General features: G+C 32.8%; 1 protein-coding gene across 2 annotated transcripts in view; it reads left to right on the top strand.

Moving 5' to 3' along the window:
- The window catches only part of LOC143228162 (uncharacterized), a 30,601-nt gene that overhangs the window by 772 nt on the left and 12,541 nt on the right, over positions 1-17,288 (top strand). The window contains exon 1 of one of the 2 annotated variants that reach the window (XM_076459471.1): positions 7,793-8,018. The exons of the other annotated variant lie outside the window; for it this stretch is intronic. Coding sequence (XP_076315586.1) covers positions 7,985-8,018 — 34 coding nt within the window. The 5' untranslated portion in view covers positions 7,793-7,984. Of the gene's footprint in view, positions 1-7,792; positions 8,019-17,288 lie in introns of those variants that run through there. 2 annotated transcript variants of the gene reach the window in all.

The raw sequence follows: 17,288 nt of genomic DNA, 5'->3' as shown, positions 1-17,288 counted from the left end.
TTTCCTCATACTTTTTAGGCTTAGGATCTCATGGTATTGTTATTGGGTTGAGGAATAATTCGTGAGCGTTTTTTCAAGTTAAAAAAAAATATATTCATAAATGAAACGCTTTCGCAAAATATTTCATGTCATTTGGTAGATAATTTTTTGCTCTAATAGATGGTGTGTTTGATTTTCATATGTCTTTAATTTTTGCTTTCATTTTCAGCTCATTAAATGGAATGTCAAGTGGACAAAATCGAGCATTTTCGACACTATCTGCTTTTCGCACTTAATTTCTTGCAATTTCGTTTAAAACAATGCGTACTATATACCTAGGTATTACATGAAATAAAGTATCATAATAAATGTTTTGGGTGTAATGTGTTCATGCATTGAAGTATTGTGTAGTCTTGCATGTAATGCTTGAATGAAATTATTTAAAAACGCTCACGAATTATTCCTCAACCTAATATATCAGTAACATATACTTTTGTAGTGTCAGCATCTGGTAGTAAAAGAAGTACAGTAACTTCACTGGAAACTTAAAACAATCCAACAGTCACAATAACAAAAATATGAAAGTAAGTTTATTTATTTCCAGTTTCTCAAAGTTGTGTGTACCATTGTGTATCCAGTTTCTCAAAGTTGTGTGTTCCACTGTGTAAAGTTGAGGACAACAAAGTATTGTAATTCATGAGTGGATGTGATTGAAAATTATCTTTTCACATTATTATCTGTGAAATAGTTGATTCGCCTAACTTAAAGTTGCATGGAATATTATTTTTATTTCCTTAAAATCCAAACTATCTGTATGTCGTTTGACACTTTTCAAGAAATACTGCAATTCAGTTTTTACGTTTCTACAAATGTAAGTATCTTAATATATGACTTTAAGAAATGGAAGATAAAAGGTGTTATAATTAACAACTACACCTGGACTGAAAATCATGTTTGTTTTTATTTGAACCTATGATAGTCGCTTCCGATCAAAGTAAGATATGTACGTAGAGCAAAGCTCAAAAATCAACCACATATAACTAAATATGCTATTATGTTCTAACGTATAAAGAGTAGAATGCGTAGTTTCATCAGTTGTGTGACCTCACTGTTAGCAGTAGTTTTTATCATAATTCCATTAATGCAAGAAACCAGGTTTACATTGTATGAACGAAACATCAAGGAACTGATACAGGTTATAAAATGTCTGTTTTGTCTTTTAAGTTAATAACTACATTCCAAACATTGCGAAAATGTTCGAGTTTCATTAACATGTGAGGATTAACAGCTTTAAGTTATCAACTTCCTTAAATACACTCACTATGATGGAGTACACATCATGTTAAATACACTCGCTATGATGGAGTACACATCATGTTAAATAATTTTTATATTTCCCCTCTTATAACACCTATAATAATCTTGTTGAAAATGCTGCATGAAATCATGCATTTTCCTGTAACGTGTTAGGGAGCTCTAATACTGACCCGGAGTAACCTATTTCTGTTGTCATGGTAAACACACACACCTTGTACCGTGTATGCAACGGTTGAATCGTTTGTAATTATTTAAGCCTTAAAAACTATATTAGGTTAATTTCGTATAAAACTTCGAAGACGTGAAATTCATGGACTTGTACATATACCCATTTAAGGTAATGCTCACAGTAATGTGGTAAAATTTATATCAGTTTTCATAAACATTGTTTGTGAAAACACGTATGTTAAAAAAAAATTGCTTACAGTGTGTTTTGTTTTTTTAAGTTGTTAATAATTTAGCCAACAGCAATAATAGTTGAACATGTTTGTTGACCGGTAATAAAATTTATAAGTTCTACATTGTTAAGTCAACTTCTATAATACATTTCTTAACTTCCAACATTCTATACTCCTGTCACCATTTTACTACAGTAATTTCGTATCAACGCATAAAGATACAGACCAGCGATTCTCAAACTTTTTATTTTCTTAATATCTGCCGCCTATAATGGGATCTGTAAACTGTTACCGTTTTGTTTACATGGCCTGCTGGTGAGGGCAGTCTACTTACAGTTTGGGGGTTGCAGTTTCGAATCCTAACACCGAACATGCTTAATCTTTAAGTAGAAAATTCTCAGAATATCTCAAAGATCGTGTTTCATAGTTTAAGAAATGAATAGGCGGGATATAGGCGTTTCTAAAAGATAATAGAAAATGAGATATAAAATGTTTTTCTTCAAAAAGTAACAAAACTAAGTGAAAGTGGTCTATACCAAGTAAACAAAAATAACAAAACTAAGTGAAAGTGGTCTATACCAAGTAAACAAAAATAACAAAACTAAGTGAAAGTGGTCTATACCACGTAAACAAAAATAACAAAACTGAGTGAAAGTGGTCTATACCAAGTAAACAAAAATAACAAAACTGAGTGAAAGTGGTATATACCAAGTAAACAAAAAGTAACAAAACTGAGTGAAAGTGGTCTATACCAAGTAAACAAAAAGTAACAAAACTGAGTGAAAGTGGTCTATACCAAGTAAACAAAAAGTAACAAAACTGAGTGAAAGTGGTCTATACCAAGTAAACAAAAAGTAACAAAACTGAGTGAAAGTAGTCTATACCAAGTAAACAAAAATAACAAAACTGAGTGAAAGTGGTCTATACCAAGTAAACAAAAATAACAAAACTGAGTGAAAGTGGTCTATACCAAGTAAACAAAAAGTAACAAAACTGAGTGAAAGTGGTCTATACCAAGTAAACAAAAAGTAACAAAACTGAGTGAAAGTGGTCTATACCAAGTAAACAAAAGTAACAAAACTGAGTGAAAGTGGTGTATACCAAGTAAACAAAAGTAACAAAACTGAGTGAAAGTGGTGTATACCAAGTAAACAAAAAGTAACAAAACTGAGTGAAAGTGGTGTATACCAAGTAAACAAAAAGTAACAAAACTGAGTGAAAGTGGTCTATACCAAGTAAACAAAAAGTAACAAAACTGAGTGAAAGTGGTCTATACCAAGTAAACAAAAAAGTAACAAAACTGAGTGAAAGTGGTCTATACCAAGTAAACAAAAGTAACAAAACTGAGTGAAAGTAGTCTATACCAAGTAAACAAAAAGTAACAAAACTGAGTGAAAGTAGTCTATACCAAGTAAACAAAAATAACAAAACTGAGTGAAAGTAGTCTATACCAAGTAAACAAAAAGTAACAAAACTGAGTGAAAGTGGTCTATACCAAGTAAACAAAAATAACAAAACTGAGTGAAAGTGGTCTATACCAAGTAAACAAAAATAACAAAACTGAGTGAAAGTGGTCTATACCAAGTAAACAAAAGTAACAAAACTGAGTGAAAGTGGTCTATACCAAGTAAACAAAAGTAACAAAACTGAGTGAAAGTAGTCTATACCAAGTAAACAAAAATAACAAAACTGAGTGAAAGTGGTCTATACCAAGTAAACAAAAATAACAAAACTGAGTGAAAGTGGTCTATACCAAGTAAACAAAAAATAACAAAACTGAGTGAAAGTGGTCTATACCAAGTAAACAAAAATAACAAAACTGAGTGAAAGTGGTCTATACCAAGTAAACAAAAATAACAAAACTGAGTGAAAGTGGTCTATACCAAGTAAACAAAAAATAACAAAACTGAGTGAAAGTGGTCTATACCAAGTAAACAAAAAGTAACAAAACTGAGTGAAAGTGGTCTATACCAAGTAAACAAAAAGTAACAAAACTAAGTGAAAGTGGTCATTACGTCATTGTTTTGATTGATATTTTCTGTCTGGTAACATTACGTCATTGTTTTGATTGATATTTTCTGTCTGGTAACATTACGTCATTGTTTTGATTGATATGTTCTGTCCGGTAACATTACGTCATTGTTTTGATTGATATGTTCTGTCCGGTAACATCACGTTACTATTGACAACATGAATTCTTATCTATTAATTGTCCCTTCATGACCGTTTCGTTCATACGCATTACTCTCACCCTGAGTGTCGCAGGTTCGAGTCCACGTCTCACTAAACCTGTTCGTTCTTTCGTGCCCCCGTGGTGGTTTTATAGGGTAACGATCAATCACAGTATTTGTTGATAAAAGAGTAGCCGAAGAGTTGGCGGTGGGTTGTGATAACTAGCTGCTTTTACTGCTGAATTAGGGCCGGCTAGTGCAAGTAGTCGTTGTGTAGCTTTGCACGTATATTAAAAAAAACAATATTATTTTAGTTGTCAAGTTTGATTTGTGTAACGTTATTTGTCCATCGTGTTTGACCTGGCATAGCCAAGCGCGTAAGGCGTGCGACTCGTAATCCGAGAGTCGCGGGTTCGCGCCCGCGTCGCGCTAAACATGCTCGCCCTCCCAGCCGTGGAGGCGTATAATGGTACGATCAATCCCACTATTCGTTGGTAAAAGAGTAGGCCAAGAGTTGGCGGTGGGTGGTGATGACTAGCTGCCTTCCCTCTAGTCTTACACTGCTAAATTAGGGACGGCTAGCACAGATAGCCCTCGAGTAGCTTTGTGCGAAATTCCAAAACAAACAAACCCTCGTGTTTTTATTGTTATTTTGTGTGTATCGTTTTTGCTATGTTTGTCTCTGAGGACGCTATCACGAGAAACCCGCCGTCACCAAGACGCAAACCTAGAGTTGTAATATTGTATACTTAACTCATATTTTAAAAAATTCTGTGTAAACGCATTAAAAGCACGGATATAAACTATAGTGTCAGCGGTATATAGATGTAACATATTTGTAGGGCTCTCGTTTTAAAACGGTTATGAAGTTGAAGTTACGTGACAGTAACTAGATAATTATCATTGTTTACGTGGGTGTAGAGCATGAACGTTCTTTTGAAAGTTTGGTTGTAGAAATAGAAGAACCAAAAATAAAATTGAAATTTATTATGTCTGGGAGATAGGAAGTGTAACTATCCCCTTCATGCGAATTGTTACCGGATGTAATAGTTGGACGGGTTATTAAACTTAGCACAGATGTTGTATTTTATACACTGAATGTGTTAAATGTATCTACAGGGTGACGCTAAAGTCGCGCACTGTAATCATAACGTCCTGCCTCAGCCGCTAGTTGAGGTCACGACACATTGTCACAACTTGTTCATTTCCGACTGCTGTAAAGACAAGAACGTGACTTACAGAAATATTAGCGGGACATGTTTCCCTATCATTTAATTAATGTTCTATTCAATAATATTTGTGGAAACCCAACGTTTATGCATCTGTCTAGAAGTTGTGATACTTTTGATGGTTTGAACGACTGCTCAGCTATGTTACGTACGGATTAAATAGGTGTACTCTACAAATAAACTGACAATTTATCGTCTGTCATTATAAACTTTTAACTTAAACAAATTCAACCTCCTGTATGTTTAATATATTACACTAGATGGCGAAACCCACTACATAGATTTCCACAATAGGTCTACCACAGCAAGGTACCTCTTTTCAGCTTTCGCCAACTTAAAAATGTCTTTTAATGACGTTTTCTGTATGTTTTCTCTGTGTATTTAAAGCGGCCTATTCTACTCGGGTAACAAACTTTCACAACGAGAAGAGCCAGTCGTGTTTCTCACTTGTTACTGGTTTCAGTAAAACAGAACTTTTATCGTAACCAGCTGGGAGGCGCGAGCTCAAGCCATGGGTCAGTGCATGTAGTTTTAAAAAGCAGAGAATGAAATGTTGTGTATATTACTCATAAATCATATTTAGATTGCCTTCAAAAGGTTTCGCTTTTATGCGTTGATTGAATGATATATGTGTAGAATTGAATGCACTACCTAAATCTGTGAGTAACTAAGAGGTAATAACCAGGCCATGTGACATTGCTGTACTAAAACAAACCGAGTATGTGGCGTTAAGCAACAGAGAACCAGGAGTGCATGAAAATGTAAGCAGTGAGTCACCAGTCGTGACCGAGGGGTTACTAACAGTGACTATGTTAGAAACGGACTTTAACTCACCCAAAAATATTTTGTTTAATCATTTTGCTGACTAGTCTTTTACAGTTTTGGGGTAAACTAACCATACTTACCACTATAACCCTAACAACTGTATATACCTCTGATGTAAAACCAGTAATAATAATGTTCGGCACTGACTGTGCAGTAAAAACAATAGTAATAATGTCCGGTATTGGTTGTACAGTAAAACCAGTAATAATAATGTTCGGTACTGATTGTACAGTAAAACAAGTAATAATAATGTTCGGTACTGATTGTACAGTAAAACAAGTAATAATAATGTTCGGTACTGATTGTACAGTAAAACAAGTAATAATAATGTTCGGTATTGGTTGTACAGTAAAACAAGTAATAATAATGTTCGGTATTGATTGTACAGTAAAACCAGTAATAATAATGTTCGGTACTGATTGTACAGTAAAACAAGTAATAATAATGTTCGGTATTGGTTGTACAGTAAAACAAGTAATAATAATGTTCGGTATTGATTGTACAGTAAAACCAGTAATAATAATGTTCGGTACTGATTGTACAGTAAAACCAGTAATAATAATGTTCGGTACTGTACAGTAAAACCAGTAATAATAATGTTCGGTACTGATTGTACAGTAAAACCAGTAATAATAATGTCCGGTACTGTACAGTAAAACCAGTAATAATAATGTTCGGTACTGATTGTACAGTAAAACCAGTAATAATAATGTTCGGTACTGATTGTACAGTAAAACCAGTAATAATAATGTTCGGTACTGATTGTACAGTAAAAATAATAGTAATAATGTCCGGTACTGATTGTACAGTAAAACAAGTAAAAGCAGTCTATACCAAGTAAACAGAAGTAACAAAACTCAGTAAAAGCGGTGTATACCAAGTAAACAGAAGTAACAAAACTTAGTAATAATGTCCAACATTGGTTTTACAGTAAAATCCGTAATAATAATGTCCGGTATTGATTGTGCAGTAAGACCAGTAATAATAATGTTCGATATTGATTGTACAGTAAATCCCGTAATAATAATGTCCGGTATTGATTCGATAGTAAAACCAATAGTAATAATGTCCGGTGTTGGTTTTATAGTAAGAATGGTTTTCTTGTAGGACTGTGATAAGTTCAGAAACTTAAAACGCTGAATTCGTGAACTCTATTTCATTCTGTAGACACGATCTCGTGTGACTTTGTTCTAAAACGACAGTAACACATGTCGTGGAGGTCATTGCTGTACTAACACAGACATAGACTCCATTGTGTGTTACTGTACTAACTCTTTTCTTGCTATTTGTCCCAGTTTAGAGTTTTGTACCAGTGACTCGGGTCTTGGTGTTCGTTGCTGTACTTTAGTTTTGTACTACAGTGATTCAGGTCTTGTTCATTGTTGTACTGTAGTTTTGTACTACAGTGATTCAGGTCTTGTTCATTGTTGTACTGTAGTTTTGTACTACAGTGATTCAGGTCTTGTTCATTGTTGTACTGTAGTTTTGTATTACAGAGATTCAGGTCTTATTGTTCATTGTTGTACTTTAGTTTTGTACTACTGTGACTGTGGCCCTGATATTTGTTGCTGTTTATTCATGTAGTTATTTAAGAGGATGTGACTTAGAAATCATATTTTTACTGCGAAATTATTATTAGAGTAATAATCTCGAATACGTAACATCTGTGTAGCAGTTCACTGTGCGGGTATGAAATTGTTTCATAGCGTACGTGTACAAGTATGGAAATACCAATTTAGTTTTATACACTGGTTACTCAGTTGCCTTGGTGTTACTGTTTCATTTTGATCACGTGCTAAACGGCGGCCGAAGCGTGTCGTTTGGTGTTGAACTTGAGGGTGTTCTTAACGTCAAGAGTTGCACGTGGACGTCTAGGGGTAGGATATGTTGTAGCAACACTACCTCAGGAAATTCGTATGCGGGCTCTTCCGCTGCCTGTCACATTTCGCGAGCTCGTGCATTTTAAAGTGAAAGTGTGCGGGAACATCGTGTTCACTCGCAGTAGCGAATACTTAGTAGTGTTTCGTTATATCGGAAACGTGTGTATTATAATTGTGGAAAGTTTATGTACATCAACTTCGGAATGTATTTGTTTCAAGGTAAGAGTGTTGGAGGTATATTATGGTAGAAAGCCTATATCTAACACAGAAAGGTAATTAGTACTATATTCGATTAGCAATAGTATAAAGCGAAATACCAGAGCTTAATTTATATGTGTTTCTCTGGACTATAACTCTCCACGTCACACACTTGATAGTGCATGTAGTACCCAGGGTGATGCTGCTGTTCAACAACTCCCCACACTTTCTAGCGAAGGGGCCAGAAAATAACAACACAGACCTGCGTTGGTTTTATTGTCTTAAATGTTTACATGTTCACAGTAATTTCTCTGCGTTGTTTCGAAAAGTGATATCCACTTCTATCCATTAGGTACCGAATTTTTTCTCAAAATGTCAAATGTACTTTTACATAAGTGAATCACTTTCATTGAAATTGGGTCAAATTTTGTTATACCTAAAATGTGATAACCATTGACTATAGATGTCTCTAGAACAACCACAACGTGAGAATCTTATGGATCGTTCTAGAGCTCAAACATAATAATAACAAACGTTCATTGTGGTGAACGAAATAATAATTTAATTAATTAAGTTTTATTCTTCCCATTTGTAAAAACATCCTTATGTGATTGAAAAAAAACAAAAACGAATGTTATTTTCGAAACCTCCATAGCTGGGTTATGAAAAATCTACATAGCTGGGTTATGGAAAATCAGTTAATACCAAAACAACTGTTATGAAGTTTAAATTAGCAGATCTGTGTTGTCCATAAACAGTACCTGCCGTGAACAGTGCTACTAATAGGTACTTGTTGTTTTTATTTACCACGAAACTTGTACAAACAATTTTCCGTAAAGAGAGCTTAGTTTTACAAATAATAAGTTTTCTATCCTTACTTTTCATAAGGAATATAACCATCTTGAATATTTAATAATTTATTTTACATTTTACAAGTATCTCCAACTAACTGAGTCACACATTTCGTAGTGTGTACACAGTTGTTTGCTCTCTTCATAATTTCAAACCAGAACCTTCGTTTCAAATCTCCAAATACAGTCAAACCACTTCTAATTCGATAATGATCACTAACTGTCACCAGTTTTCTAATCTCTACCCGATCAGCCATTTCTCAGTTACAAGTGAACAGTAAATTTAAAATAGCAGTATTTCCACTATGTTCTCTAACCAATTGTTGGTGATCATTCACAGCGAAAATGTTATTAGGTCTTATGATGTCATAACTTCATTTCTTCTTTAACTCTGAACTTAGCATACACAGATCTCCATGTTCCGTTTTAATAGACATACTGTAAATGTAGTTATGATGTCATGATGATGTTTCTGTTTTATAGATATACTGTAAATGTAGTTATGATGTCATGATGATGTTTCCGTTTTGATAAACATACTGTAAATGTAGTTACGATGTCATGATGGTGTTTCTGTTTTGATAAACATACTGTAAATGTAGTTACGATGTCATGATGATGTTTCTGTTTTGATAAACATACTGTAAATGTAGTGATGTCATGATGGTGTTTCTGTTTTGATAAACATACTGTAAATGTAGTTATGATGTCATGATGATGTTTCTGTTTTGATAAACATACTGTAAATGTAGTTATGATGTCATGATGATGTTTCTGTTTTGATAAACGTACTGTAAATGTAGTTATGATGTCATGACGGTGTTTCTGTTTTGATAAACATACTGTAAATGTAGTTATGATGTCATGATGATGTTTCCGTTTTGATAAACATACTGTAAATGTAGTTATGATGTCATGATGATGTTTCTGTTTTGATAAACATACTGTAAATGTAGTTATGATGTCATGATGATGTTTCTGTTTTGATAAACGTAGTGTAAATGTAGTTATGATGTCATGATGGTGTTTCTGTTTTGATAAACATACTGTAAATGTAGTTACGATGTCATGATGGTGTTTCTGTTTTGATAAACATACTGTAAATGTAGTTACGATGTCATGATGATGTTTCTGTTTTGATAAACATACTGTAAATGTAGTGATGTCATGATGGTGTTTCTGTTTTGATAAACATACTGTAAATGTAGTGATGTCATGATGATGTTTCTGTTTTGATAAACATACTGTAAATGTAGTTATGATGTCATGATGGTGTTTCTGTTTTGATAAACATACTGTAAATGTAGTTACGATGTCATGATGATGTTTCTGTTTTGATAAACATACTGTAAATGTAGTTGTGCTGTCATTATGATGTTTCTGTTTTGATAAACATACTGTAAATGTAGTTGTGATGTCATGATGATGTTTCCGTTTTGATAGACATGCTGTAAATGTAGTTATGATGTCATGATGATGTTTCTGTTTTGATAAACATACTGTAAATGTAGTTACGATGTCATGATGGTGTTTCTGTTTTGATAAACATACTGTAAATGTAGTTACGATGTCATGATGATGTTTCTGTTTTGATAAACATACTGTAAATGTAGTGATGTCATGATGGTGTTTCTGTTTTGATAAACATACTGTAAATGTAGTGATGTCATGATGGTGTTTCTGTTTTGATAAACATACTGTAAATGTAGTGATGTCATGATGGTGTTTCTGTTTTGATAAACATACTGTAAATGTAGTTGTGATGTCATGATGATGTTTCCGTTTTGATAGACATGCTGTAAATGTAGTTGTGATGTCATGATGATGTTTCCGTTTTGATAAACATACTGTAAATGTAGTTACGATGTCATGATGGTGTTTCTGTTTTGATAAACATACTGTAAATGTAGTTACGATGTCATGATGATGTTTCTGTTTTGATAAACATACTGTAAATGTAGTTACGATGTCATGATGATGTTTCTGTTTTGATAAACATACTGTAAATGTAGTGATGTCATGATGGTGTTTCTGTTTTGATAAACATACTGTAAATGTAGTTATGATGTCATGATGGTGTTTCTGTTTTGATAAACATACTGTAAATGTAGTTACGATGTCATGATGATGTTTCTGTTTTGATAAACATACTGTAAATGTAGTGATGTCATGATGGTGTTTCTGTTTTGATAAACATACTGTAAATGTAGTTGTGATGTCATGATGATGTTTCCTGTTTTGATAGACATGCTGTAAATGTAGTTGTGATGTCATGATGATGTTTCTGTTTTGATAAACATACTGTAAATGTAGTTATGATGTCATGATGGTGTTTCTGTTTTGATAAACATACTGTAAATGTAGTTACGATGTCATGATGGTGTTTCTGTTTTGATAAACATACTGTAAATGTAGTTACGATGTCATGATGATGTTTCTGTTTTGATAAACATACTGTAAATGTAGTGATGTCATGATGGTGTTTCTGTTTTGATAAACATACTGTAAATGTAGTGATGTCATGATGGTGTTTTTTGTTTTGATAAACATACTGTAAATGTAGTGATGTCATGATGATGTTTCTGTTTGATAAACATACCGTAAATGTAGTTATGATGTCATGATGGTGTTTCTGTTTTGATAAACATACTGTAAATGTAGTTACGATGTCATGATGATGTTTCTGTTTTGATAAACATACTGTAAATGTAGTGATGTCATGATGGTGTTTCTGTTTTGATAAACATACTGTAAATGTAGTTGTGATGTCATGATGATGTTTCCGTTTTGATAGACATGCTGTAAATGTAGTTGTGATGTCATGATGATGTTTCCGTTTTGATCAACATACTGTAAATGTAGTTACGATGTCATGATGGTGTTTCTGTTTTGATAAACATACTGTAAATGTAGTTACGATGTCATGATGATGTTTCTGTTTTGATAAACATACTGTAAATGTAGTGATGTCATGATTGTGTTTCTGTTTTGATAAACATACTGTAAATGTAGTGATGTCATGATGGTGTTTCTGTTTTGATAAAGATACTGTAAATGTAGTGATGTCATGATGGTGTTTCTGTTTTGATAAACATACTGTAAATGTAGTGATGTCATGATGATGTTTCTGTTTTGATAAACATACTGTAAATGTAGTTATGATGTCATGATGATGTTTCTGTTTTGATAAACATACTGTAAATGTAGTTACGATGTCATGATGATGTTTCTGTTTTGATAAACATACTGTAAATGTAGTGATGTCATGATGGTGTTTCTGTTTTGATAAACATACTGTAAATGTAGTTGTGATGTCATGATGATGTTTCCGTTTTGATAGACATGCTGTAAATGTAGTTGTGATGTCATGATGATGTTTCCGTTTTGATAAACATACTGTAAATGTAGTTACGATGTCATGATGGTGTTTCTGTTTTGATAAACATACTGTAAATGTAGTTACGATGTCATGATGATGTTTCTGTTTTGATAAACATACTGTAAATGTAGTGATGTCATGATGGTGTTTCTGTTTTGATAAACATACTGTAAATGTAGTGATGTCATGATGGTGTTTCTGTTTTGATAAAGATACTGTAAATGTAGTGATGTCATGATGGTGTTTCTGTTTTGATAAACATACTGTAAATGTAGTGATGTCATGATGATGTTTCTGTTTTGATAAACATACTGTAAATGTAGTTATGATGTCATGATGATGTTTCTGTTTTGATAAACATACTGTAAATGTAGTTATGATGTCATGATGATGTTTCCGTTTTGATAAACATACTGTAAATGTAGTTATGATGTCATGATGATGTTTCTCTTTTGATAAACATACTGTAAATGTAGTTATGATGTCATGATGGTGTTTCTGTTTTGATAGACATGCTTTAAATGTAGTGATGTCATGATGATGTTTCCGTTTTGATAAACATACTGTAAATGTAGTTATGATGTCATGATGATGTTTCTGTTTTGATAAACATACTGTAAATGTAGTGATGTCATGATGATGTTTCTGTTTTGATAAACGTACTGTAAATGTAGTTATGATGTCATGATGGTGTTTCTGTTTTGATAAACATACTGTAAATGTAGTTGTGATGTCATGATGATGTTTCCGTTTTGATAGACATACTGTAAATGTAGTTATGACATGATGATGTTTCCGTTTTGATAAACATACTGTAAATGTAGTTATGATGTCATGATGATGTTTCTGTTTTGATAAACATACTGTAAATGTAGTGATGTCATGATGATGTTTCTGTTTTGATAAACGTACTGTAAATGTAGTTATGGTGTCATGATGGTGTTTCTGTTTTGATAAACATACTGTAAATGTAGTTACGATGTCATTATGATGTTTCTGTTTTGATAAACATACTGTAAATGTAGTTACGATGTCATGATGATGTTTCTGTTTTGATAAACATACTGTAAATGTAGTTATGATGTCATGATGATGTTTCTGTTTTGATAAACATACTGTAAATGTAGTGATGTCATGATGATGTTTCTGTTTTGATAAACGTACTGTAAATGTAGTTATGATGTCATGATGGTGTTTCTGTTTTGATAAACATACTGTAAATGTAGTTATGATGTCATGATGGTGTTTCTGTTTTGATAAACATACTGTAAATGTAGTGATGTCATGATGGTGTTTCTGTTTTGATAAACATACTGTAAATGTAGTTGTGATGTCATGATGATGTTTCCGTTTTGATAGACATGCTGTAAATGTAGTTGTGATGTCATGATGATGTTTCCGTTTTGATAAACATACTGTAAATGTAGTTACGATGTCATGATGGTGTTTCTGTGTTGATAAACATACTGTAAATGTAGTTACGATGTCATGATGATGTTTCTGTTTTGATAAACATACTGTAAATGTAGTTACGATGTCATGATGATGTTTCTGTTTTGATAAACATACTGTAAATGTAGTGATGTCATGATGGTGTTTCTGTTTTGATAAACATACTGTAAATGTAGTTATGATGTCATGATGGTGTTTCTGTTTTGATAAACATACTGTAAATGTAGTTACGATGTCATGATGATGTTTCTGTTTTGATAAACATACTGTAAATGTAGTGATGTCATGATGGTGTTTCTGTTTTGATAAACATACTGTAAATGTAGTTGTGATGTCATGATGATGTTTCCGTTTTGATAGACATGCTGTAAATGTAGTTGTGATGTCATGATGATGTTTCTGTTTTGATAAACATACTGTAAATGTAGTTATGATGTCATGATGGTGTTTCTGTTTTGATAAACATACTGTAAATGTAGTTACGATGTCATGATGGTGTTTCTGTTTTGATAAACATACTGTAAATGTAGTTACGATGTCATGATGATGTTTCTGTTTTGATAAACATACTGTAAATGTAGTGATGTCATGATGGTGTTTCTGTTTTGATAAACATACTGTAAATGTAGTGATGTCATGATGGTGTTTTTGTTTTGATAAACATACTGTAAATGTAGTGATGTCATGATGATGTTTCTGTTTTGATAAACATACTGTAAATGTAGTTATGATGTCATGATGGTGTTTCTGTTTTGATAAACATACTGTAAATGTAGTTACGATGTCATGATGATGTTTCTGTTTTGATAAACATACTGTAAATGTAGTGATGTCATGATGGTGTTTCTGTTTTGATAAACATACTGTAAATGTAGTTGTGATGTCATGATGATGTTTCCGTTTTGATAAACATACTGTAAATGTAGTTACGATGTCATGATGATGTTTCTGTTTTGATAAACATACTGTAAATGTAGTTGTGATGTCATGATGATGTTTCCGTTTTGATAGACATGCTGTAAATGTAGTTGTGATGTCATGATGATGTTTCCGTTTTGATAAACATACTGTAAATGTAGTTACGATGTCATGATGGTGTTTCTGTTTTGATAAACATACTGTAAATGTAGTTACGATGTCATGATGATGTTTCTGTTTTGATAAACATACTGTAAATGTAGTGATGTCATGATGGTGTTTCTGTTTTGATAAACATACTGTAAATGTAGTGATGTCATGATGGTGTTTCTGTTTTGATAAACATACTGTAAATGTAGTGATGTCATGATGGTGTTTCTGTTTTGATAAACATACTGTAAATGTAGTGATGTCATGATGGTGTTTCTGTTTTGATAAACATACTGTAAATGTAGTGATGTCATGATGATGTTTCTGTTTTGATAAACATACTGTAAATGTAGTTATGATGTCATGATGATGTTTCTGTTTTGATAAACATACTGTAAATGTAGTTATGATGTCATGATGATCTTTCTGTTTTGATAAACATACTGTAAATGTAGTTATGATGTCATGATGGTGTTTCTGTTTTGATAAACATACTGTAAATGTAGTTGTGATGTCATGATGATGTTTCCGTTTTGATAGACATACTGTAAATGTAGTTGTGATGTCATGATGATGTTTCCGTTTTGATAGCCATGCTGTAAATGTAGTTGTGATGTCATGATGATGTTTCCGTTTTGATAAACATACTGTAAATGTAGTTACGATGTCATGATGGTGTTTCTGTTTTGATAAACATACTGTAAATGTAGTTACGATGTCATGATGATGTTTCTGTTTTGATAAACATACTGTAAATGTAGTGATGTCATGATGGTGTTTCTGTTTTGATAAACATACTGTAAATGTAGTGATGTCATGATGGTGTTTCTGTTTTGATAAACATACTGTAAATGTAGTGATGTCATGATGGTGTTTCTGTTTTGATAAACATACTGTAAATGTAGTGATGTCATGATGGTGTTTCTGTTTTGATAAACATACTGTAAATGTAGTGATGTCATGATGATGTTTCTGTTTTGATAAACATACTGTAAATGTAGTTATGATGTCATGATGATGTTTCTGTTTTGATAAACATACTGTAAATGTAGTTATGATGTCATGATGATCTTTCTGTTTTGATAAACATACTGTAAATGTAGTTATGATGTCATGATGGTGTTTCTGTTTTGATAAACATACTGTAAATGTAGTTGTGATGTCATGATGATGTTTCCGTTTTGATAGACATACTGTAAATGTAGTTATGACATGATGGTGTTTCCGTTTTGATAGACATGCTTTAAATGTAGTGATGTCATGATGATGTTTCCGTTTTGATAAACATACTGTAAATGTAGTTATGATGTCATGATGATGTTTCCGTTTTGATAAACATACTGTAAATGTAGTTATGATGTCATGATGATGTTTCTGTTTTGATAAACATACTGTAAATGTAGTGATGTCATGATGGTGTTTCTGTTTTGATAAACATACTGTAAATGTAGTTGTGATGTCATTATGATGTTTCTGTTTTGATAAACATACTGTAAATGTAGTTGTGATGTCATGATGATGTTTCCGTTTTGATAGACATGCTGTAAATGTAGTTGTGATGTCATGACTTTGAATTACCCCTTTGTTATAACTTTGACTTTAGCAGAAGTAATATAACTATTATTTGATAACCTAATAGTCCTTTCGTTTATTTGAAATGATGTAACTTAAATATGTCACGATCGTTCGGTTTTTCATCCCCCGGTGTGTCTACGGACATACAACGCTAAATTGGGAATTCGATTCCCGTTGGAGGGTATAACAGATAACCTAATATAGCTTTGCTTTGACATAATCAGATCTTTGTTGTTGGTTTTACAAATGCTGAAGATCATTATTTTCTTTGTCACAGCAAACATTTAGTGTTCTTAAAAAATAAAAATTAATCAAAACAGTTTTATTCTGTGAGAGTTTTATTACCTGTGACCAAGGTGAGGAAAGTACCGTGAGTTTTATTACCTGTGACCAAGGTGAGGAACGTACCGTGAGTTTTATTACCTGTAACCAAGGTGAGGAAAGTACCGTGAGTTTTATTACCTGTGACCAAGGCGATGAAAGTCCCATGAGAGTTTTATTATCGGTGACTAACTAATCAAGAAAGTACCCTGAGGTCTGACCAGAGGTGAATAAGCAACAGTTTCTTCTCCGTCCCAATAGCTTAGCAGAAATTTTGTAGACTTATATACTGTAGTGTGTGTGTGTTTTTTTCGTATAGCAAAGCCACAAAGGGCTATCTGCTCAGCCCACCGAACTTATATACTAGAAATCGGGTTTCGATACCAGCAGCGTAAAGGGCACTGATAGATCATGTGCAACTTTGTGCTTAACAAACAAACAAACATTCGAATCTCAGTTTAGCCTTACGAATATCTCTTTCTCAGTTATGTTTTAGGAACTAAAGACGATGACTTTTAACGTGAGAGAAAACAAGAAAGATTGGCATGTGGACAACATGTATAAACATCCGGGAACTAGCAGCACAACATGGTTGTTTGATAAACTACGTTATGTGTTTTGTCACATTATTCAGCTACACTTTAA

This window comes from Tachypleus tridentatus, chromosome 10, assembly GCF_004210375.1.
Source record: "Tachypleus tridentatus isolate NWPU-2018 chromosome 10, ASM421037v1, whole genome shotgun sequence".
Classification (NCBI taxonomy): Eukaryota; Metazoa; Arthropoda; class Merostomata; order Xiphosura; family Limulidae; genus Tachypleus; species Tachypleus tridentatus.
Note: the sequence above shows the minus strand (reverse complement) of the source record. Positions and strands in the feature narration are given on the sequence as shown.